The sequence below is a fragment of the Sceloporus occidentalis genome, unplaced genomic scaffold (assembly GCF_023333645.1).
Source record: "Sceloporus occidentalis isolate IW3139 unplaced genomic scaffold, rSceOcc1.0.p SCAF_234, whole genome shotgun sequence".
NCBI classification, from domain to species: Eukaryota; Metazoa; Chordata; class Lepidosauria; order Squamata; family Phrynosomatidae; genus Sceloporus; species Sceloporus occidentalis.
In genome coordinates, this window is record NW_028317214.1 from 42789 (window position 1) to 67325 (window position 24537).

General features: G+C 39.6%; 2 protein-coding genes across 2 annotated transcripts; one reads left to right on the top strand and one right to left on the bottom strand.

The window, feature by feature from the left end:
- Positions 1-5036: 5036 nt before the first annotated feature.
- Positions 5037-15967, top strand: LOC149276537 (coagulation factor VII-like). The gene is made up of 8 exons (XM_089503480.1): positions 5037-5109; positions 7666-7829; positions 8376-8400; positions 8499-8612; positions 10622-10762; positions 11483-11583; positions 13432-13552; positions 15366-15967. Exons 1-8 carry the CDS (start codon positions 5037-5039, stop codon positions 15965-15967), a joined length of 1341 nt encoding a protein of 446 aa, XP_089359606.1.
- Positions 15968-21882: 5915 nt separating this feature from the next.
- LOC149276538 (acrosin-like) lies at positions 21883-23821 on the bottom strand. The gene is made up of 5 exons (XM_089503481.1): positions 23752-23821; positions 23186-23384; positions 22533-22816; positions 22301-22446; positions 21883-22146 (listed from the first exon to the last, which is right to left on the bottom strand). Exons 1-5 carry the CDS (start codon positions 23819-23821, stop codon positions 21883-21885), a joined length of 963 nt encoding a protein of 320 aa, XP_089359607.1.
- Positions 23822-24537: the final 716 nt, after the last annotated feature.

Below are 24537 nucleotides of genomic sequence, written 5' to 3' on the forward strand. Positions count from 1 at the left end.
GACTGAATTCATACTACAAAGTCCATCCTGTTCTGGACAGAAGAACCTTTAACAGGAGTTCAGTAAGAATAGTAGGAAATAATGCACACGTTTATTTCCCAACACGTGCGTTTATGATTTTCAGATGTTTCTGGATGACGGCTATTTCTTGCTGAAGCTAAACGGACTGTTAAATGTCTGCTCCTAGCCCCACTCAGCTGCATGTGAGCTGATCAAGCCAATGATTACAAGAGTGAAGGAGGAACATGTCTCTCTGTGCGTCCGAGAACCTGCCTTCGAAAACACTGCACTTTTTGGAAGTTTAGTCCACAGCTTTGAAAAGTGTTTACACCGTTTACATTTCACCCCCCCCATGGAAACTTGCATTGCTATTGGAGGATGTGAAGTGCCACACTACGACAAACTGTAGTTGTACTGCCATTGTGGTTCCGTGTCTTGAAGCACTGTGCTTTCCACAAATACACCCAACCAACCCCTTTGAAAGTCTCATAAGAAAATAATTGCACCCCATCAGTAAAGACGATCTTCACTTTTTACTGTGGCCTTTTTTTCGGCTATGGATGCTTTCTAAAAAGAAAATTATGTCAACTTTTTAAGTAATACAGCATTTTCCTAAAATATTTGATTGGGTCACGGATTAAAAACCCAAACTAAACACAGCACGAGAGCAACTTTTTTTTTTTTTTTACTGCTTTTTACCTCCAACGTGGAATGAACTATGTAATCAAGCAGTAGACTTTTTTCACATCATAGACCGTATTCAAACATTCTTACGAAAATCATCATACGGTTTATAAGCAGCACTTTTTATACTTTGTAGCATCAATATCTTCCTGATGCTATGTCCTTAAAACACTGGGTCCACTTACATTACTGACACATTGGTTACATGCAAAAAAAAAAAATACCCCAGGATGTAGGAATGAGCTATATGTAAGGTGTATCTTTATTTAAACAGGCATCTTTATTTTTTTCTACCAGGTATACCTTAGGTCATCTCAACACATTAAATTCCATGTTTAGCCATCGCATTTCAAATAATATAACCCTTAAAGCCAAAATGTTTGTGATTTATTTGAGTATCACAACGATTCCATTATTCATCAGGTTGCAAACCATGGCCAAGTCCCACTTATTTTTGGAGATATTTCCCTAAGACTCAAAATATATATTTATAAATATATATATATATAATATCATTCTTTCCACTGATTCCATTATGCCATAAAGAAAATGAACATATTCATGGTGCATGCAAGACTGGCCATCTGTGTTTTCAACTATGGCTCGTTTGTCTTCACACTGGGGCATGCCATTAGATCAGAGTAGTCAGTATCTGGCTTGCTGTATGTTGTCTAGTGCTTGCTTTTAGCTTCTTTGGAAACATACACAGCTAAAGCAGCCTGCCCACTAACAAGAGGTTTGCTCACGTGTTTAGACAGTAAAAGTTCCTAGCGCTTCCATGTCATGGATTGCATAGTGTGAGCTACTCAAAGGGTTTTATATAATCCGGCACATGGCATATCCTCTTAGGCTGGAATGCATAAGATGTCTGTGCTGCCAATAATTATCTACATTATATATAGACCAGGCAGGGAACCAATGCGTTTAGGTCATGTCATCAAGTTCTTGCCTTTTGTGTTTCACTATATATATATATATATATATATATATATATAATATATATATATATATATATATGTGTCAGATAAAACAGGGTATTGCAATAAATGAATTTAAACTGCAGAAATACTATTTGCATTCCACAGAATCATCACAATGGAGGGTGGAAGAAGAAGTACAGAGCATTTTAGTTCTTGGCTGATGGAAATGACTTTTGTTATAGTAAACACTGAGTAGTACTGGAGCTCAAACAATTTCTGTATAGCACACAGCACAGTGATGCAGTTCTCCAGTATTGACGGTATTTTAATAATCAATGGGATGGGATTTTTCGGAACATTTAGTTGAAGTTGATACCTTTTTATTGGACCAACATAAAAGCGAAATGTGGCATCACATAAGCTTCCGGGACCTCCGGCGTCTCTTCTTCAGAAAAGTATCACCTTCCACTAAAGATTCCATCTTCTCTCAAACCAATACAGTTGTAGCTATTTTCCTTACTAGAATTATGACTCAAGTTCTTTAAATGTGTAAGTTAACCTTATTTTTTAATGTTAAAAAAACCCATAGCTTCCAGTGCCAATTTATTTTGTGTATATTGTGTGGTTCCTGCATCCGCCACATTTCACGTTCATTTAACTGGCTTCACCCTTTGTTGTTTCTGTTGCCACTTAGAACGCTGGAGGGTGCTGCAAATATAAATAAAAGTCACAGATCCACCAAGATGCAGTACACATTCGAGCTTCCATCTAGAAATGATGTGACGGCCATTAAACATGTAGCTTTTCTCTGTTTTTTTCCTTCCTGTGCATTGTATCCTCAACACACATAACATGTTACGGCGGGGCACCTAAATTTGTAAAACCCAAGATGCTCCTATATGCTCCTATCCGCGGAAAGGTATTCGGCCGATATTTTGGAGACTGGATACATATACTATGTACATACTTGTACATAAAGGTTATATTTGCTCAAAAGTTTAATTGAAGACAAATTATGACCCACTAATTATGAAAAAAAAATATTTTCCCACTTTAGATGACTGTTGCTAAAAAAAACTACTGCACAGCTATATATAATAAAGCAATAATAAATTGGTGGGCAATAATTCAATGATAAATAGTTTAAATTTAGTGAATGATCTGAATAGTGCCCAGTAACTGCAATTCCCATTGAGTCATTCTAAAATATAGTGATCGGCATAAGTCCTGGTTGCTCTGTATGTGCATTTATATTTCATATGCAAGCCCACAAACGTTGAGGTTTATTCACTCTAGCTGTAGTGGCAGGAGAGCTGTACTTTCAACCTGACAAATTCATTATGCGTTGTGAGGGGCCAATCCTGGCCCGGTGTAAGCTGGCCCTGTGCAATGCATAGTCAGTGAGGAGACGCTAAAGAAACCTTTATGGTTTCGTTATACAGGGCCAGTCAATCTCTTCCACGACAGAAGCTCACTGGGGTTGGATCTCTGTAATGTATAGTGAAATTGTTACGTCCACACTGGAACTTTCCTACAAACGCTGCTGCTCGCTTTAATGAATAAATCCCTATGATAGTATGGGAAGTACTAAAACCTTCAGAGACCAGCGTTGACAATACCCAGAACTGGGACATTGGGCAAACACCTTTTAGCTACATATTTTTTTTTGTTTTGTTTTTCAGTATACAAATATTTTTCACTGTTTTGAAGACTGTAAAATAAAATTAAGCATTTCAGGACCTTGTGGCAATAGGTTGCCCCCCTTATTACCGTTGCTAGATACTATACGATCCTTGTATACGATAGCAATTTGCACACGTTTTTGGCATCTCTACATTGTAAGTTATTTGTAAATATTTTGTAAAATATTTGCTCTTAAATATATTGTGAAAACACCTTGTTAAAATTAAAAATATCTTCCATCATATGTCTGTTCTGCTAGATCTGTGGTTTTTACAAGAACTTGTCTAATCTCATCGTTTTTTGTTGTTTTTTTTTCTTTTTCTTTCTATTGCGTTGTAAATTTCAGTATAGAATGTTATATAATATGTAATGAAGGATTGATGGTTACATCTCGGCAGCTTCTGCCGAATCTCCTTAAAATGTATTCTATATAAAACCAATCTAAATCCCATTTATACCATGTTATATTATTGAGAAACTGAAACAATGGCTTAGCGGCGCGGGTCACTGGTGAGTCTGACGTGTGATATGAATGTAGGATGAATTGGATAATGGGTGATTGAGTAAGTGACTGTTTTTGGGCTCTTGGATGCATTGGATTGTTTTTATTATGCATTGCTTTATATATTTTGTGAATTGGGTTATTAAGGTTACACAACAAAGACCGTTGTTAAAGATGTGAAGTGGAGCCACTTACAAATAAGGAATCATAAATTGAGATAGAGTTTAACATTATGATGCCTGCTGTGATTAATCACAAAGCGACAAGGAACACCATCAATTGATGCAATAGATGTAAGGTAAAATAAAAAAGGATTATTAAATGGATAGTCTACTGCCCCCAAAAAAACATCAGCAGTGAGTATTTGATGGTAGATAAAGGAAACAGCCTCCCATTAGAGGTAGTAGAGGATAATACAGTAAAGGATTTTAATGCATGAGCTAGGCACAAAGCGATTCTGAATCTGACAAGATCAAGGGCTGATTAAAATCTGGGTCTAATATCAGGAAAAATGGGCACAAAAAAGCACCACCCTTCCTACTGCCAGCTGTTCCAAGCCGTTTGTTGGAAGATATTCACCACCCAAGCATTTACTGTACATAGTCTCCTGAAAGCAAATCCCAGCCTCTCTTACTGGCGTCTCCTAAAAGTTTAGTTCATCGATGATCTTCCTTCTGCATCAAAGTCTCGCTTGTTCAAAAAATAGATTGTGAAAAAGAGTAGAGGAAATGGCCTCAATTCCTGAATAAAATGATATAGTGAGGTTACATCAGCTGTCAACCATTATATTGTTGGTATTCCTGCATCACTACCATGATGTAAGAACACAGGATGTTTGGATGTGAGTGTATCACACACTGCTAAAACAGCAAGCCAAAGTAGAATACAGATTTATAAATGAAACTATGTAAACACACAATAATACCATCTAAAATGGCAAAAACATTGGGTGGGAGGGTTCAAAGGGTATTCTTGCCCTGGGGTACCATTCAGTCTCTCATTAGCCCTGATGATGGGGGCGGGGGGTTGATGGCAATGGCTGCTGTCTTGCAATAGGGTTTCTACTCCTGCTCGATGAGATGTGGCTCATCAATAGAACAATGTGAACACATCCTACTTCTAATGGTTGTGTCAATCTTGTGCAATGCTATCTAGGCCCTCCCCCCATCCCAAATGTTTAAACAAAGAACTTTGGACAGGCTGATAATATGTTTAGTGTTTTGCAATAGGAATACATATCCTTCACTATGGACCTGGGACAGCTTAAATCCCTGTGCTTCTGCCTGATCATTCTCTATGTGCCTCTCCAAACGGTTTCAGGTACGTCATGAAAGCTGCGCGTTTAATAGTAACATATATAATGCGTCCCTATCTTATTTCTTCTCATCTTATCTTTAGAGAAGGGAGGGCAGTCGCTGATACCGTAGCTGCTCGGTGCCTTCGGGTCAGCATTACGTAAACTCGATGGACTTCTTTAAAGTTTACATTTTTCACCGTAACAGCGTCTATAAATCTAGTTGGTTGTATGTTTTTTTTATTATTATTTAAATGATTGCAGTACTTTCAGAAGTGTCTACATATGCTACATTTAAACATTGGGAATAAATTCCTCCCCCATCAAAAGTACAATTTAAAAAGAAGACCCAATGCCCTGGTCACAAAAGGGCAGAACAAACCGTTCCAACTTTTTACCAAATTTGTTGAATTACAAAAGCAAAAGGATTGTAGTGAATTGTGTGCACACTGTGTACCGGCCCTTGGATAAATTGCCACAGAGCTAGAAATTTTGGGGATTATATATGTGCTATTTAACAAATTAGAAATGATTATAATCTGGTTTTACAAAGAAACCCATTGACGGCAGAGAAGACCCATTCAGCCCATCTTGTCTGCCCATTTTCCTTATGTAAAGACTCAGGATCGCTTCATATCTGTCCCATGCAGGCTTAAATTACCTCACCTCATTAGCAACTACCAATTCTGCTGGGAGGCTGTTCCATTTATCTGCCACCTTCTCAGTAAAGTAGGGGGGAAAAAGTCTCCCTACAAAACCACTTCTGATAACGTAAATACCAGGACTTATTCTTTTTATTAAAAAGAAATTCAGAAATTGGATCAGAATTGTCAGATTTCATCATGAAAACCCTCCAAAGTATACTAGGCTCTGACCGGCTGTCACAAATGCAGGCTATTGATAGAACTGTTCAGTAGGGTAGAGCAGTGACGCTACATTTTAGGGGCGCTTCAATGAAGTTTTACAGATATGCAATAGTCCTCGTGTGGTCTTTTAATTTTTAATTTTAAAAATTTTTGTTGAATGTGGCCCTCAAGCCTAGATGTCTTCTAGATCGTAATATTGCCAGCAGGGCCCTCTTTACCTAATGTATTATTAAACATAATAATAATAATGTTAAAATGAGAGAATCAATGGAACTAAGCAAATCCCCTGCGTCATCACACTGTATTGACCCCTAAAGCGCAAGGCAGTTTATACTTAACAAGCATTTTCATATGTTTGTTCAAACGTGATTTCCTTCTTTCCGATTTTAGTTTTCAACACTAATTATAGATTGGGTTTTTCAAGTCAAGTTGGCCTTTCTGTGCAAACCATATTCACACATATAACAAAATACTTATTTGAAAGAAACTGAATAAACAGGCACATTTTTACAGTGCTATCTGTTGTAAATTATATACAGCTAACCAGGGTGCAGGGGTGGCAGGGATACAGCGGGGTCACGTAATGCAATGTTACATGATCCTATGGTTAAACGTGAGGCTGCTCACAAATAGAGAGAAAGCTGCAGGTGAGGTAAGGGGGTGAGTAAGTGAGTGAGTGGGTAAGGGAGCACATATATGTGACTGTATCTATTTTAGAGTGAGATTGTATTTAGAAGTGTTTGTGTATAAGCATGAATGTGTATGTGTGAGCATGGATGTACATGCATAAGTGGGTGTGAGAGGAAGCATGTGTTAACATGAGTGAAGTCTGTGTTAGTGTGAGGGTGTAAATGTGCGTTACTCAGTATGCGAGTGCATGTGTGCTAGTGTGTAAGTCTATGCAAATGTGAAATTGTGTGTAAAAATGGGTGCCAGTTCTCTATTCTCTATACACAGTTAATGCTTGTAACAGCCAGTCACTGGCAGGAAAACGTTCCTGTTAAAATCATTAAAATCATTAAAATCATTAAAATCAAGCTATGTGTTTGGCTGAGTGTACCTTCTGCCAGCCAAGTTGCTGGTGGTAGGAGGTTTATGTTTCAAATATTTATAGAAATCTGCCCTTTGTTTACCAGTATTTTACTTTCTAAGTTTAAAGAAAACAAATACAAAGGGGAAATCTAATTAATTCATCAATGCATTTGCAACTAATGTTTATTAAAAAGGATCACAGCTGCAGTGTGGTGGGCTAATCATTTACTACGGTGACAGTATAGAATAGCAACAATGGAGCTAGGTAACTGGTGTGGGCTGGTGCCAATACTTTTCTTGGCTTATCATAAGGGGAAAAGAGCTAGCCATATCCAAGTGTAATCTAACTATGTATATGCCGTTTCACTGATCATAAGAACAATAACAGAATCAAACTTCCCTGTGAACTTCCCAACCTAGGCTACATGGAGCCCCCCCTCCAAGGGACTAGTATGATGTGGAGACAGGACTAGCCCAAAATAGCCTTAATTTGCAGGGAATATGGGGTAAGCGCCCCTGCCCAGACAAAGAGGAAAGTGACACAGGGTAGCGGTGCTTCAACTGGAAGTTCCAGGTCCAATCTCATGAGATCCCAACTATTGTAATATTCAGATGTCAATCAGATGATCTTTGGTTTTTTTCTGCTTTAAGCAAAGCATTGATTTAGCCAGTGCCACTTTAAAGTTTTTTTACAGGCTAAAGAAGCAGCCGCTATTTTGAAAACCCGAACAAAGAGAGCTAATTCTTGGTTTGAAGAGCTAAAGCCAGGATCCTTGGAGCGAGAATGTATAGAAGAGACCTGTTCATATGAGGAAGCCAAAGAAATCTTTAAGGATGATCGTCGTACTGTATGTAAACACCAACTCTGTTTTGAGCATTTCTTCTATACTGACTTGTTAAATTAGAAATGTTTTTCTGAAGTTGATCTCTTATTAGTGGCAATGGACCTATTTGTTAATTGCATAAAGGTTATTCCCACTCTTGAACCCTGTGGTCTGCAGAGAAACATCAGACGTCTCTTAGAAAAATAAAACTTGACGGCAGATAAGAACCATTCAGCCCATATAGTCTGCCTATTTTCCTGAAGTAAGGGGTTACTTAATCAGCCCTTAGTCTTGTCTTATACTCTTGTGTTTGGTCCTTACTCAGTGCAGTACCTGTTGCACATTCATTTATAGGTGTATATACGCCAATCGGCCATAACATTATGACCACTGACAGGACACATAAAACTTAAACTCCAGTAAATATCCAGCCTGGTCTATTTTTTCAACACATGGATGGGCATAATCGTAGGATTAAATAATAATAATATAATAATAATAATAATGTCTAATACATCGCCTTTGTAAAATTCAAAACAAATAACACTTTTTAATTTCTGTTTTCACCAGAAAGAATTTTGGAAGACTTACACAGGTATGCTTTCTTGTACATTCATTTTGACGTAAAATAAACCGAAAAGGCACATTTAAAATGGTATGTGTGGACAAACCTAATCTGAGGCATGTTTGCAGATGAGGACCAATGCCTGTCCAACCCTTGTAAAAATGGAGGGACCTGCTTCGATCAGTTCCAGTCATACGTGTGCAGCTGCCCCATACCTTATGAAGGCCGAAACTGTGAGCAAAGTGAGTAAAACAGGAAAAGGTTATTATACATTGTAGGGGCTTGTCTACACTCTATACTTTTATATGCCTATAATAGGCTTCATACGGAAAGAAGGTTTTGCAGCGGCATATCTGTAAACATCAGGTATAATATGCACAGGCATACCTTTACATAACTATTTGTAGGAAAAAAATGAAGTACCAGTACTTGTGTAAATGAACCCATAACTCCAGCTTCACGGGTTATTTCTAGGATTGCAAACATACACCCGTTTACATATACTCACACTCACATACACTGACACTTATACATGTACAAACTACATTTAGGAGGCTCATCCCTTGAGAAGCCATGGTCCACAGCATGGGTGCAGGTCTCTTCTCCTGCACCCTTTGGTCCTTTACACGCTGCCTAGGAAATGACATCATGACTCTTGAAAAGGGAGCTCATTGTGCTTATTATACCCAATATTTTACACTATTTGATGGATACATTTGGGGAAAACATGAGGTTTCCATTCAGACAATACTTGGATACAAATAGAAACATGCCACACTACTATTCTGTCTTTAACACCAGAATTTGTATCACTTGTTTTTCCATACCTTTCAAGTGCAGTCCAGACTAACAGACTGACAGCATTAATAATATCAGGAAATTGTTTTAATCTAAATTGTGTAAATAAAATAAACTATCCATCTTATAAATGCTATAAAATATTGGTAAATCCCCTCTCTCTAGCAGTACATCTAACTATACCCCTTAAAACATAATTGTCCCTCTTCGGACAACTTGAATTTTGGTGTCATGGTCGGTATATGGGTTTATTCCCTAAGCTCATCCCCCAATGAAGTGGATAAGGAATAAGATGATGCATTTATTGCCTAAACCTGCAATATCAGTAGGGGGCATTGTATCCATATTATAACTGTGAAAGAAAATGGTACAGAACTTACAAAGTGTTTCCAGTAAAAAGGAACTTTGATGATCACCATTAAAATACCTAATTTCTGAGACAGTTTATATGAACATGGCTTGCCCAGCATGTTTTTAGCAGAATACCACATTACCAATTACATTATATACATACAGCATATCTATCCCATTTATCAAATTGGTACATTGTTTGCATTATGCCATTTCACATATTTTTACTCAAGTATTGACAAGATTAGCATGGAAACATAGAATCTGAAGGCAGACAAGAAGGACTTGGCCCATCTAGTCTGCCAATGTTTCCTGATGTAGGGAGAGGGCCGGCCCAAGGCAAAATGCCTCCTGGGGCGAATTTTAAAATGCCGCCCCCCCCTTATCTACCCTTCCTCTACCCCCGTCCCTGCCGCCCCCCCTTATCTACCCTTCCTCTCCCTCCGTCCCTGCCGCCCCCCCCATTATCTACCCTTCTTCTCCCTCCGTCCCTGCCGCCCCCCCCTCCTCCCTTGTACTTACCTTTCAGCAGTCCTGCGGCAAGTCTCCCTGTTCGGTCTCGGTGCCGGCTTGTAATGCTGAGCGCCGGAAATCTTCCGACACTCAGCATTACAAGCCGGCACCGAGACCGAACAGGAAGACTCGCCGCAGAGGAGAGAGCGAGGGGTGCCGAGCGGGTACTGACAGCTTGGTAAGCGAAAACCACTCGGCGCCCCTTTCTCTCTCTTTCGCTTTAAAAAAAAAAAAAGGGCTTTTGGCGGCAAAGGGCTTGGAGCGGTTGCCCCACTCGGCTCCATTGTCGGGCCGGTACTGTGTAGGGATTCCAACCCCAAGCAGTGCTTGGTCTGGTTCAATAGTTAGGATAGCTTTAAGACTATTATAGTAGTGGATGCATAGAGTTGGTCAGGGTATCCCACTGGCAACCAGCTTGACTTTAAAAAAAAAAAAAAAAAAGCTGGTCAAATACTGGGCACTTGGCAAATGGACAAATCTACCTTTAGTAAACAAAACACTTTCAATGGTTTATATATTTATTTATATATATATTTTTTAATCTGTCCAGTAAATAGTTTTCATTAATGTATGTATGTATGGTTTCCAGGTACAAATGATTTGCTTAAATGCATGTATGACAATGGAGAATGTGAACATTTTTGCAATGACACCCCATCTACAATCCGGACATGCTCATGTGCAGAAGGTTACGTTTTAGGAGAAGATGGATTATCATGCACACCTACTGGTAAGTTCTCTCAACTAACTAGTTTTACAAAGTTTGAACATGCTAGGGTCGGCTAAAACACATTTTGTATGAATGTGCATTGTTTTATTGTGCAAAACTGGATTTTAGCAGATAGTAAATAAACTTTTAAACAACACACGCTAAAGCCAAGGTCTTTTTAATTTTGTACTTTGCGCAAAAAAATATTTCCGACTTTAAATAAAATTTAACGTTAATTAAAACCTTAACTAAGCCAGTCTAAAGAGTAAGATAAAGAATCATGGACAATGAGGTAGATAACACCTGCATAACTGCCTTTATATCCTACTACTCCTGAAAATCCATCATGTAAATCCCCAAATGCTACCACATAATAACTAATTTTCCCCATTCACTAAATGGCCCAATCTACTTATGTGAACAAGGTTGTATGAGACTTCTGTTTCACTGCTCAGCAATGTGCCTTCTTCAGGGCTCCCCCCATGCATTCTGCAGACTCCTTCCTTGAAATAGAGACTGCTCACCTATTGTATGTATTAAAGAGTGTCAGAATTAAAATATTACCGGTAATCATTTTCACCCCTAGAAATGTTTAACACGTAAATCAAGATTGTTAATTGCAGCTACATCTAATCTAATAATTAAGTAACTGTAAATGCAACCATTCTGTTGCTATCTATTATGTAATATTTTATGATTTAAACATAAGTGTTTCTTTAAGTGCATTATTTTTTCCAATAGTGCTATATCCATGTGGGAAAATTCCAATATTAAAGAATAAGAGGAAATTTGGTCGAATTGTGGGAGGTGAACATTGTCCTAAAGGGGAATGTCCTTGGCAGGTAAGCAACCCCAAGACTTGTTGAGGATTCTGTGAATTCTAAGAATTCAGTTAATCTAACCCACATTTCATACATTTCTTGTTCTAACATAATGCTTAGTGACACTAAATCAATGAATCCTCTATTTTATTTTAAATTCATTATTTAAGATTTTTAGGATTTCTTTATTAATTGAATAAGAATATATAATAGTGGTAAAGTTTGAAGTTTGACTACCAAAGAGTTTAGTTAAAACCTGCATTATGTGCTTTTGAGTTTATTCACAATAAAAAACTTACAGGTTCCAGCAAATTTGTCCTACAAGAAGAGTTGAGGTGACCCTTCGTAGTACATGGTGAAATAAGTGAGTGTTGTTGAAAGTTACTCCACTGGAGGAACTATGCATTATACAGGGTCAGCACAGCCTTTGTGGCATGTATATTGAAATTCCACAATTGCAGCAAATTTTAGCACTACTTTGGTAGTCAGACCTCAATTTAGAGAATAAACCCAGTTTGTGTTTACAATTAAGGAAGCAATAAAATAATAATTTATATGAAATGGTTTCAGTCGTAAAGAAAGCAGTTGAGTTAATGTTGATTATTTATCAAACATTAATCCCTACAAGCCACCGTTTTTTAATTAAAAAATTAGTATCTAAATTATAAAGTAGCATTACTAAAATAAACCTCATTGCAGGGGTCTCCAACATTTCCTTTGATTTTGGCACAGATTGCACACACACAAGCCCCAAACAGTTTATAAATGCCTCTGGACAGTTTATCTGTGCCATTTTTTCCCAATACAGCTTGTCAGTGCCACTAGCCAGATTATCTGTGCCTCCAAACAGCATACCTGTGTCATATTTCCCCCAAACAGCCGACCCGTTGCACTCTTAACATACGCACTGGAACAAATATGTACGCACACCTACACAAACTTACACACTCAAGCTAACAAACAGAAACATGCTTACACATACTTACACTGACATACACTTACTCATACTCACTAACACACACTTACACTCTCATGCTAACACTCTCTTACACTACATACACATTCATACTCACAAGTACACTTACACAAGTACTCAAATGCATTTATGATTTACACATCCACATCCACACTTACACATCAACGCTTACACATAAACACTTACACATTCACGCTCACACATACAAATGTCTACTGAAGTACACATACACACTCATGCTCACTTACACATACACATTAATATAAACACACTCACAAAGACTGTATAAGTACCAGAGAGAAAGCTGCAGGCCCTTTGACATGCAGGGTGAACTGCTTTAAAGTAGAGGACAAGTAGTCGCCCGGGTCCCCTAGAGTGGTGGGCCTGGTGGCTTTTGCAACTTCTGTGATGATGGCTATTAGGCCCCTGCAGCCAGTGATCTACCTGTTGGAGACCCCCTGGCACGGCAAGCTATCCCCTTTAAAGGGGAACTCCCATTGAAAAATAAATATTTTCTTTGAGGATTTACTGTTTATGGCTAATTATCCAATGAAATCCTTTACTCCAAAGGCTTTCATTATTCATACTATCCCTTTGGATTAGACATTTTATTGTTTTCCAAAAGCCATTAAGAAATCAGAGTGTTTGAAAAGTGGATCAGGCTGAGATAACAGTTAGAACATGTGTAAATGGCTAATATGCAGGTGTCTGAAAATGTTATGTGAAAATTCTTAAAAACAGAAGATGCAATATTTTTGAAAATACTAGTTATAAAACATCGTGAGAACACCTGTTTAATCATTGCACATAGTAATTTCAAAATGTTCGTTGTTTCATTGTGTCGTTAGTTGCAGCCCTAATAGTGTTATATTTTTGTTAAAATGTACTTTTAGGCTGCACTCTTTCACGGAAAAACATTCATCTGTGGCGGAACGTTAGTAGCACCAAACTGGATTGTCACTGCAGCTCATTGTGTAAAATCAGCTATCATGAAAAAACTAATTGTTGTCCTTGGTAAGTATGTACGAATATATTTCTTAGGTTGTAAAAATATACACAAATAATAACTGTGCTTTGTCTACATTTAGCTGAAATTGCAGAATAAATCTGTTAAACTATTTTACAAATGGTTATAAGAGCATCACAAAAAAGAGTTGCTTCACATATGACTGATACATAGTAAACATAGTAAATAAGGTTGAAAAAACCTTCCTACTCTTGATCCAAAAGAAGGGAAAAAACCCTAATTAAGCTACTTCAAATTCTGCCATCAAGGGGAAATGTTCTTCTTGACTCCAAAAGGCAAACAGATTTCTCCTCGGATCAAGAAGCTCTAAAATATTAATTCTATTTATAGCCCTGTATGTCTTGTCTTTCTAGAAAAATATCCAGACCCCTTTTGAAGGTATCTAAAGTATTGGCTAACACCACCTCCCTTGGCAGTGAATTCTATACCTTTATTGTCCTTACTGTAAAGAATCCCTTCCTTTGTCATCTATGAAATCCCCGCTCTTCCAGTCTCAGAGGGTGACCTCTTGTTCTTTGTATATTTCATAGATAGAATAGATTGATTGTACATTGATAGATGGACACCTGCATTTTATTATTATTATTATTATCATTATTATCTTTTTATTCATACAGAACCAACAATTTAGAGATGGGGAGGTAAAATGGGTCTGTAACTCAGAAACTACTGTATCCCCACCCCACTAGAGTGGGGTATTTGCGTGTGTGATCTCCAAATCACTAGAAGCTGATTATGTCTATGTCCAATGTTGTTACTAAAAGGACTAACATTTAGCCTTATTTAATGGGGTAAATTAAGAAGAAGAATCTGGTTATATCTGGATTAGTATTCTTTGTGTTACTGCATAGCACCCTAGTGTCTCTTTTTAGGAAGGACAATCCTGTCCTTTCCTCCCCCGGATCCCAGAATGTTTGCTGGATATGAGAGTGTCACAGTGTTCTCCAGCTCAGTGGTGTATACAGGCCTAAGCCAACAAGGTCTAGAGAGCAGCTCCTGGTAGGCGGCACCCACATAACCAAGGGTATATTGCTCTCTATGCTCCATGCACCAGTTGGGAGATGAGATCTCACTTGTCACCAGCCTTTATACACTATGGAGCACTGTGCCTAGCGGGCATAGCCTTTATAGTGAATTTACTCTACCCATGTGCACATCAAAGTGGACGTTGGTAGATCTTGGGTATCATGTGAATGAAATGTAAGGAAGTATTACTTTACCAAGAGGGTGGTAGATAAATGGAACAGCGTCCCATCAGACATGGTAGTGAGAGAATTTAAACTTGCATGGGATATGCATAAAGTTATCCTGTATCTAAGACAAAACCAAGGACTAATTAAGGACTGAGCAAAAATGGTCAGATAGATGGGCCGAATGGTTTTTATCTACTGTCCAAATCTATGTTTCTATGTTCTGGTAGGGGACAGCTAGGGCATTGCCTTGGGTTAGGAACAGGACGGCGCCCTACCAAGATACATCCCTGCTCCAGCTGTAAAAGGCAGAATAATTTGTGTGTAGAGACTAAAAAAAATGGATTACATTTGTGCAAATAAAGTACATAAAATATACTGACCTCTAGACACACGTCTACCCACAAGTGCCCCTATTTGGAAAGTTGAAAGTTATATAGGTGATAATCAACAACTTGGTGTGCCCGCGCCTACTCAAATGTATAACATATCTCAATAAAATAAATGTATAGTGACACTTTCATTTTATACTGGCTCCCATCCTCTGGTGTATACTTATCATATAGTTATCTTCTACAAATACGATTTTGTGTTGTGTTTTGTTTTTTAGGTGAACACAAACTGAGCGAAGCTGAAGGTACAGAACAAGAGAGGAACATATCTCAAATCATAGTACATGAAAACTATATTGGGAAAAGCTCAAATTATGACAATGATATAGCTCTACTTAAAATGGATCATCCAGTTAATTATACAGACTATGTGGTTTCATTATGTTTGCCTGAAAGACGGTTTGCTGTACAAGAGCTGATGTCCATCAGGTATTCAACAGTCAGTGGATGGGGTCGCCTGTTAGAGGGTGGGGTAACCCCTGACATATTGCACAAAGTGCAGCTGCCCAGGGTGAAGACACAAGATTGTATCCAGCAGACTAATATAAATATTACAAGAAACATGTTTTGTGCAGGCTTCACCGATGGTTCCAAGGATGCGTGTAAAGGTGACAGTGGAGGGCCACACGCCACAAAGTATAAGGATACATTTTTTCTCACTGGTATTGTCAGCTGGGGACTAGGATGTGCAAGCAAGGACAAATATGGTGTTTACACAAGAGTGTCCATGTATATTGACTGGTTACAGGATCATTTGAATGAAACAAGTTATTCAGAACCAAGAACTACCATACAACCATTGGATTCCAATAGAAATTAATTTTCTTATAACCCCAAAGTCATTATTATGCCAATGAAAAAAGTGTACATTAAAAATAAATGTATACTCATATTGAGTCTTTGCTATAATGAAATATGGATCAACCAAGTATTTAAATGTGCCTTCAACCATATGGTGATCTGTTAACCAAGTTTAATAAAAGGCTAAACTTCTTTCTGTGGAACGTGTTGTGTTTTTGTTACACACAGGAGCTTGCATGTGCAAACAGCCATCTGCTTCAGATGAGGAAAAAGCCGACAATCAGCAACTCTCACAAAAAAATGGAGTTGGTGTAGGTGCTGTTTACCATGGTAACATATATAAAAAAAGTGGGTGCAAATAACAAGCACGTCAGGATCATGTACAGGGCCAGAGCAAAGCGGTCCTCAAACATTACCGGGACATGTTACACACAAGATCTGACATAAATTGAGAAACATAACGGTTGAGGCACAACTTATAAAAGAAACGGAAGCTGAAACAAAGAGCAGGGCTAGAATCAAAGAATCAGAAGATCAGGACAGAGCATAAGGAAATCCAGGAATGGATTGTAGCAAAACAGGGAAAAGCCAGAGATATGCAGCTCCGCACCCTGGATGGGGCATGACACTCCCCCAGAACAGATCCAGATGGCCTGGGAAGTTCTAAAATACGCCTATGCCAATAGTTTTTTTTAACATTTAGAAACTTAATATACTTGGTTATTGTACATTAGGGTAACCAGATAAATAATGTCCCCGGATGCAGGGCAGGACTGGCCCACCAGGAAACTGGGAAGTTTCCCGGCCGGCCTGTCTGTGGTCTGGTAGACCAACATTCAGAGCGGCCGTCGTGTGGCCACAAGGTTCAAAGCGGCCGTAAGAATAACTAAAATTTTGAGGGTCGGCATGCACACACCGTGCTGCCCAGTAGCAGTGTGTCAGTGAGGCTATTTGTCCCACCCCTTTCAAGATGTGAGGATTGCAACGTAGGAGGAGAACAGGAAAAATAAGTAATAAAAAAAAGTATTCCAAAAAATGGGGACCCATAGTCAAGGGAGGTGGAGGAAGAATTGCCTAGGGACATCATTAAAAATTAAATAATACAAAAGGGGGTCGCCTGGGTTATGGCATTACAAAATAAATATAAATGGGGTGGGTGGCTGGCTAAATACAAAAGGGGTGGGGCATCAATACACAAGGGAGGGGGGTTGGCTGGTAGGCATCACATAAATCAATACTAAGAGGGGTATAAATGGGGGCATCACATAAATCAATACACAAGGGTGGGTGGGGGACGCAAAAGGGAGGCCTGGCTGGGGCAAAATTATAAAAGGGGGGTTAATGACAAAGCAGTGTAGAAAATACATTTTTTAATGCTTCGTTATTGCGTGTCCTGTCCTGGTGTGTGCGTGTTTGGGTGTCAGTGTGGCAGAGCCTGTCCTGGCATGTTTGGGTGTTGGTGTGGCAGAGCTTGTCCAGGTGTGTGTGTTTGGGTGTTGCTGTGGCAAAGTCTGTCCTGGTGTGTGTGTTTGGGTGTCAGTGTGGCAGAGCCTGTCCAGGTGCATGTGTTTGGGCGTGGCAGAGCCTGTCCTGAAGTGTGTATGTTTACGTGCTGATGTGGCAGAGCCTGTCCTGGTGTGTGGTTGTCGGTGTGGCAGAGCCTGTCCTGGTGTGTGTCCGAGTATCGGTGTGGCAGAGCCTGCCCTGGTGTGTGGGTGTGTGTGTCTGGGTGTCGGTATGGCAGAGCCTGTCCTGGTGTGTGTTTGGGTCTTGGTGTGGCAGAGCCTGTACTGGTGTGGTTTCTAGGCCCAGAAATTAGTAAGCGGAAAAGTAAAGGTTTTGTGTTATTTCATATACTTTTTTGTATATATTATTGAAAAGGATTAGTGGCAGTAATTTGTGGCTTCAGGCGTCCCGTGTAGGATTACTTTTTTTAATGTAGTGATGTACTCCCAATCCCATGACATAAGATTTTATCCTATATTATCTGCCTAGCACCGATGTCATCTTTATCCAGATGCTGAGGAGTTTAGATTCTGTCTATTTGAATCCTCAGCCGAAAAGTTTCTAAGAATCTCCATATATAGTTTGAAGAACATATGCTTAAAATAATTTTTTTACCATTTGCCAATTTAATGAAAAATGTCCCCCGGAATTTCATTTTAAAATCTGGTCACCTCATTGTACATTGTATTTTGGTATAGAATAGTACAGAGATATAATTTTATTGGAGAATAAACATCCAAAATGTAGTACCTGTTATTTGGGAAGGCCTATGAGACCTATATAGCAAATTAAATTTCAGCTGCATATGATGTATATTAAAAACACTTGGCACATATACTACCCAAAAGTTTTATAAGTTACCCTTAAACCTTAAAGTATTAAAATGCAGCATTGGAAATAAAGTGTATTAAAATTATCTTGGTTGTTTCATTATCTACTCTTTTGTTATCAACCTCTGACAACTGTCTGAAACCCAAGGAAGAAATCTCATTGAGGCATTCATAATGAATACACAAGATAACAAGATAGACAAATCTATCCAAAACAGAGACCTTATGGCTTTAATTAGAGTTTTTGTCACATGCTCTATAATGTATTATCCCCAGTGCCAGCAGCACTCATGGAGGCCCAGACCATGACACTCCCACCACCATGCTTGACTGTAGGCAAGAGACACTTGTCTTTCTACTCCTCACCCGGTTGCCGCCACACACGCTTGACACCATCTGAACCAAATAAGTTTATCTTGGTCTCTTCGGACCACAGGACATGGTTCCAGTAATCCATGTCCTTGTTCTCCTTGTCTTCGGTATACTGTTTGTGGGCTCTCTTGTGCATCATCTTTAGAAGAGGCCTCCTTCTGGGACGACCATGCAGACCAATTTGAGGCAGTCTGCGCGTATGGTCCGAGCACTGACAGGCTGACCCCCACCCCATTCAACCTCCGCAGCAATGCTGGCATGCTGAGCACGTGCACTCAACTTCTTTGGTCGACCATGGTGAGGCGTGTTCTGAGTGGAAACGCTGTACCCACCATGCTGCAGCTCAGTTTCAGGGTCTTGGCAATCTTCTTATAGCCTAGGCCATCTTTATGTAGAACAACAATTGTTTTTTTCAGATCCTCAGAGAGTTCTTTGCCATGAGGTGGTATGTTGTACTTCCAGTGACCAGTATGAGAGAGTGTGAGAGCGATAACACCAAATTTAACACACCTGCTCCCCATTCAACACTCACACTAACAAGTCACATGACACCGGGGAGAGGAAATGGCTAATTGGGACCAATTTGGACTTTTTCACTTAAGGGGGGGCTCGCTTTTGTTACCAAGGTTTAGACATTAATGGCTGTATGTTGAGTTATTTTGATGGGAAAACCAAATTTACACTGTTATACAGGCTGTACACTCACTACTTTACATTGTAGCAGAGTGTCATTTCTTCAGTGTTATCACATGAAAAGATATAATGAACTATTTACAAAAATGTGAGGGGTGTAGTCACTTTTGTGAGTTACTGCATATATTTATTTATATATATATATATATATATATATAAATCCAATAAAAAAGGTATTACAAGATTCTGCAACATCCTGTTATTTTGGATTCTTAAATACTGGACTAATACGCCTACTCCAAACTACAGTATATATATACTTGGAGGGGGCGCCGGCAGCCGCGAACCGCCGGCCGAGGTCATTCATTAGAAGCGCGGCCGCGGCTCGCAGTCACTATGGGAGGAGTGGGAGCGAGTCAGCCAGTTAGGGGGGCTTGGGGGGTGGAGCCAGGGGGCGGCAAAATTATGTTTTGCCTAAGTGGTAAAAATCCTTGCATCAGCCCTGTATATATATATATATATACTCTGGCTGGCTACTTTATTAAGTACACCTATTTAATTGCTGATCTACAGAGATTTTCACGGACAACCATCACTAGGGTTTACAGAGAATGGTCCGAAAAAGAAAAAGATATCCAATGAGTGGCAGTTGTGAGGACGAAAATTCCTTTGTGATTTTAGAGGTCAGAGAATGGGCAGTCTGGTTCGAGATGACAGAAAGGCAACAGTAACGCAAATAACCGCTAGTTACAATCAAGGTATGCAGAATACATCGCTAAATGCACAACACGTCGAACCTTGAAACAGCTACAGCAGCAGAAGACCATACCGGGTGCCACTCCTGTCTGCTAAGAACAGGAAAATGAGACTACAATTTGCACAGGCTCACCAAAATCGGACTATCGAACACTGGAAGAACGATGCCTGGTGTGATGGCCTCAATCACAGCTGCAACATTCAGACTTTGGCGTAAAGAACATGAAAGCATGGATCCATCCTGTCTTGTATGGTTCAGGCTGGTGGTAGTGCCATGAAGAAAAAAAAGGCAATATATAGCAGTATATATATATATATATATATATATATATATATACATATATACTGTTAATTTGGTACAATTTCCTTAAAAAAGTAGGCTATAATTCGGTACACTTTATATACACACTAGCCAGTCCTAAGCAATACACATTCAAGAAAATAAACTATATCCAGGGCATTTGATGCTTTTCTATTTATTGGCTTACTAATCTATACAATCAAGTAGGGCTGAAACAACGAATCGATAAAATCGATAATAATCGATAACGGAAATCGTTGTCGACGATTTCCGTTATCGATTAATCGAGTGATCAATTCGTTGTTGGAGCACTCGGCTCCTTTTACTTACCTCCGCGAGCGTTCCCCGCTTCCGCTACACGCGCCTTCTTTTAGTTGCGGTTCGCTCTGTGCGAGTGGCTCCGTTCGCACAGAGCGATTTGCGGGGGTGGGGGTGGGGTTTCAGGGGATGCAGGGCAGAGTGGGGGGGGCAGGCCAGGGTAGGAGACTGAGTGCAGGGCAGGGTGGGGGTGGGGATGCAGGGCAGGGTGTGAGGGCAGGGCAGGAGACTGGGTGCAGGGCAGAGTGGGGGTGGGGGTGCAGGGCAGAGTTGGAGACTGGGTGCAGGGCAGAGTGTGAGTGTGGGTGCAGAGCAGAGTGGGTGCAGGGTGTGAGTGTGGGGGCAGGGCAGAATGTGGGGGCAGGGCTGGGTGCAGGGCAGAGTTGGAGACTGGGTGCAGGGGCACAGTGCAAAGTGCCAGGGCTGGGTGCAAAATGCCAGGGCTGGGTGCAAAGTGCCAGGGCTGGGTGCAAAGTTCTGGGTGCAAAGTGCCAGGGCTGGGTGCAAAGTGCTGGGTGCAAAGTGCCAGGGCTGGGTGCAAAGTGCCGGGTGCAAAGTGCTGGGTGCAAAGTGCCAGGGCTGGGTGCAAAGTGCCAGGGCTGGGTGCAAAGTGCCAGGGCTGGGTGCAAAGTGCTGGGTGCAAAGTTCTGGGTGCAAAGTGCCAGGGCTGGGTGCAAAGTTCTGGGTGCAAAGTGCCAGGGCTGGGGCAAAGTGCCAGGGCTGGGGCAAAGTGCCGGGTGCAAAGTGCCGGGTGCAAAGTGCTGGGTGCAAAGTGCCAGGGCCGGGTGCAAAGTGCCGGGTGCAAAGTGCCGGGTGCAAAGTGCTGGGTGCAAAGTTTCTTGAACAGTAATAGTCCACCTCTTTTCAGAATGTTTGGGGTTATTTTGTTTCATAAATATTGTGTTTGGGTTTTTGTACTTTGAAAATATTGTTTTTTTATTACATCATAACAAAATAAGAATGTTAATGTAAATTTTAAGTTGTTTTTTAACATCCAGTTCATTAAATTATTTTAAATAAACAAAAAATTTGCATATTGTTTTTTTTTATCCGATTAATCGATTAATCGAAAAAATAATCGGCCAACTAATCGATTATTAAAATAATCGTTAGTTGCAGCCCTACAATCAAGTCTACTCATTGCTGGCATGTTATTCTCTCTTGTTAAGGAGATGGCCCAGATTTGATGGATTCTTCTATTTCTGGAGCACCCTAAAATTAATGGGTCTTCTTGCCGGCTTTGCTGAGTTTTTCGGCTAATTTTGGCCAGATTTTTTTAGCGGCCTTCATCTTCAGAGATTTCGATGCAGGTTTCTTCTCGTCGTTGAGGTGTTTAAAGATCCACTCGAGGTAGAACTGGGTCGAGGTGTAGACTCCAGGGTTTTGCTTCTGGCCACAGCCGGAGCCCCAGCTGGTTACGCCAACCACAGCATAAAACTTGGCTTTGTGTGTTTTGCACATCAAAGGTCCACCACTGTCACCCTGCGTGATTCAAAGCAAATAAAACATTCCTTAATAAAGACTTCAAATAATTACCATTTCCCCAGCTGTTCCTCGGCAAAGTTTTATAAAACAAGTACTGCCCAGGATGTTGAAAACATTAACAATGCACCATGACAGAGGAAAATTGGCTTACCTGGCAGCTATCGATGCCTCCCTGTTCATATCCAGCACAGAGGTTGTAGTTACCCAAAGCTCCGTTATACCAGGTTGGGCGGTTGCAGCGTTCCACTGGAATCAGGTTCACAGGAGCTTCCTGGAGGATGTCTGATGCTTCAGTCGCTGAAGAGAAAAAAAGAGTTATTTAATGCAGAGCTGGCCTCAGAAATCTTTGGACCATCAGGAACCTACAAATGGACAAAATCTACGGATAAAGCTATGCTTACATCCTTCTTCAATGACACCCCAGCCTGCGATGTAGCAGTCGTCCATTTTACTCAGAATCGCCTGTTTGGCAGGGAGACACGCTGGCTGAGTGTAGTCGTCAAATATGATGGGCTTGTTCAGCTTAAGCAAGGCGATGTCGTTGCTCTCCGTTTCAGGATCGTATTTCTCATGCTGAATATTTTCTTTTATAGTTCGGATCTGAACCTTTGTCCCCATCTGTGATAGTTGGTTGGCGCCAAACACAAGTCTCCAGGAAAAATATTCACTGAATAAACCAAGGTACATTTTATTAGTTATCTTACTTTTTCAAGCATTAATAAATACCATATTAACCAGAACACATGCTGTGTTTGTTTTTGTGTTATGTTATAAAGGAACGAGCTCCACATAAAGTCAGGGGTTTGACTTTCCCCCAAAATAGATGTGTATATATTTTGCATGCATTTATATTCAGGAAATAAGCATATCCATGGTTTCTCCTAAAAAATAGATGACTAGGGTTCTGATTATGGGATTTATGTTAAATGTTTCTATTAAAAGATTACAGTTAGTTGTATTGGAATACGCACTGGCCACTGTCTCCTAAACCATTCTAATTCTGCATTTTCTGCCATAAAACAATGAAGTTACTTACTTGCCGAGATTCTTAAAACAATGGGCAGCTGTCAGAACCCACAAAGGATTCAGGACGACACCTCCGCATAAATGAAAATACTCTTTGGCGATTTCCTCCTGGATACTCACTGTCCAGGGCCAGTTACCGGGCTCCGCATCCTTTCCCCCAACCACGCGGGAGCCACGGAAATCCTCCACTAGGGGTCTGTTTCCACAGACTGAAACGGAAAGGACAAGACATTTGAGAAACAGGAGATTTTGGTTTAAAGTAAAATAACACACAAAAAATAAACGTATGTTAAAGCTACTCCATTATATTTTCAAAGAATAAAGTAAGATTGAGTTTATTGGTATTAACAGAATATGAATAATCCAGGATACACGGTTTATTAAATATGTGAGATTTAAATCTACTTGACAGTTAGGCAACAACCTGTTTAAATTAGTACAAAGGATGAAAGGTGGGTTAAACAGTTACTTATAATAGAATAAGCTATAAAACTATAACACATCCATAAATTGCAATGTTAATGGTAACAATCTCTGCCTTTTATTTTCCTTAAAGCTTCTCTGTAATAAACTCACCTCCATGTTCAGAACTCTCAGAAACAATGAAAAGAGCCCAAATAATAAATCCGATTAGGAACAGCTTCATGGTTAGTGCTGTGCACTAAAAAGCTGTCATCTTATGCACAGACTGCATAGAATATGTGTACCTGTGTGTGTTATGACATTGTCAAGGCCTCTACGAGGTCACAAAATAATGAATCTCTGCCAATCACAGAAACACATTAAGGATCAATGCAAGAAAAAAATAGATACATCACATACAAGTACAAAACTGCATAATATTAATAAAATAAAAATACATTTGCTTCTTCTCTATCATATTTAATAAAAAATAGTAATTTGCTGCTTTCATAATACAAATAGAGGTCATTAAATGCAATTAAAGGAAGACATTAAAACTAGCACCCTGTGTTTGTTTATTCTATTTACCCTTAATAAAATATATAAGTATTGAGCAAGAGAACATGGATCATGCAAGTTTGGGTTCACAGGAATGTCCATTAAACTTTTTGTCCATTAAAATGACATGAAATGGATCAGAAATACAGTGCAGACGCTGTTAATGTTTTAAATGTTTATTGTAGCTGGAAACAGTGGATTTGTAATGAAATATCTTCATAGGCGTACAGAGGCCATTTATCACTCCCATCACTCCTGTGTTGCAATGGCTAATTGATCGTTAGAGAACCTTTTTGCAATCAAGTTACAACTAGAAATTTTTCTAACAGCTAAGTACACTGTGTGAACGATTTAGTGTGTGTGTATATATATATATAGATATATATATTTATTTATAGATAT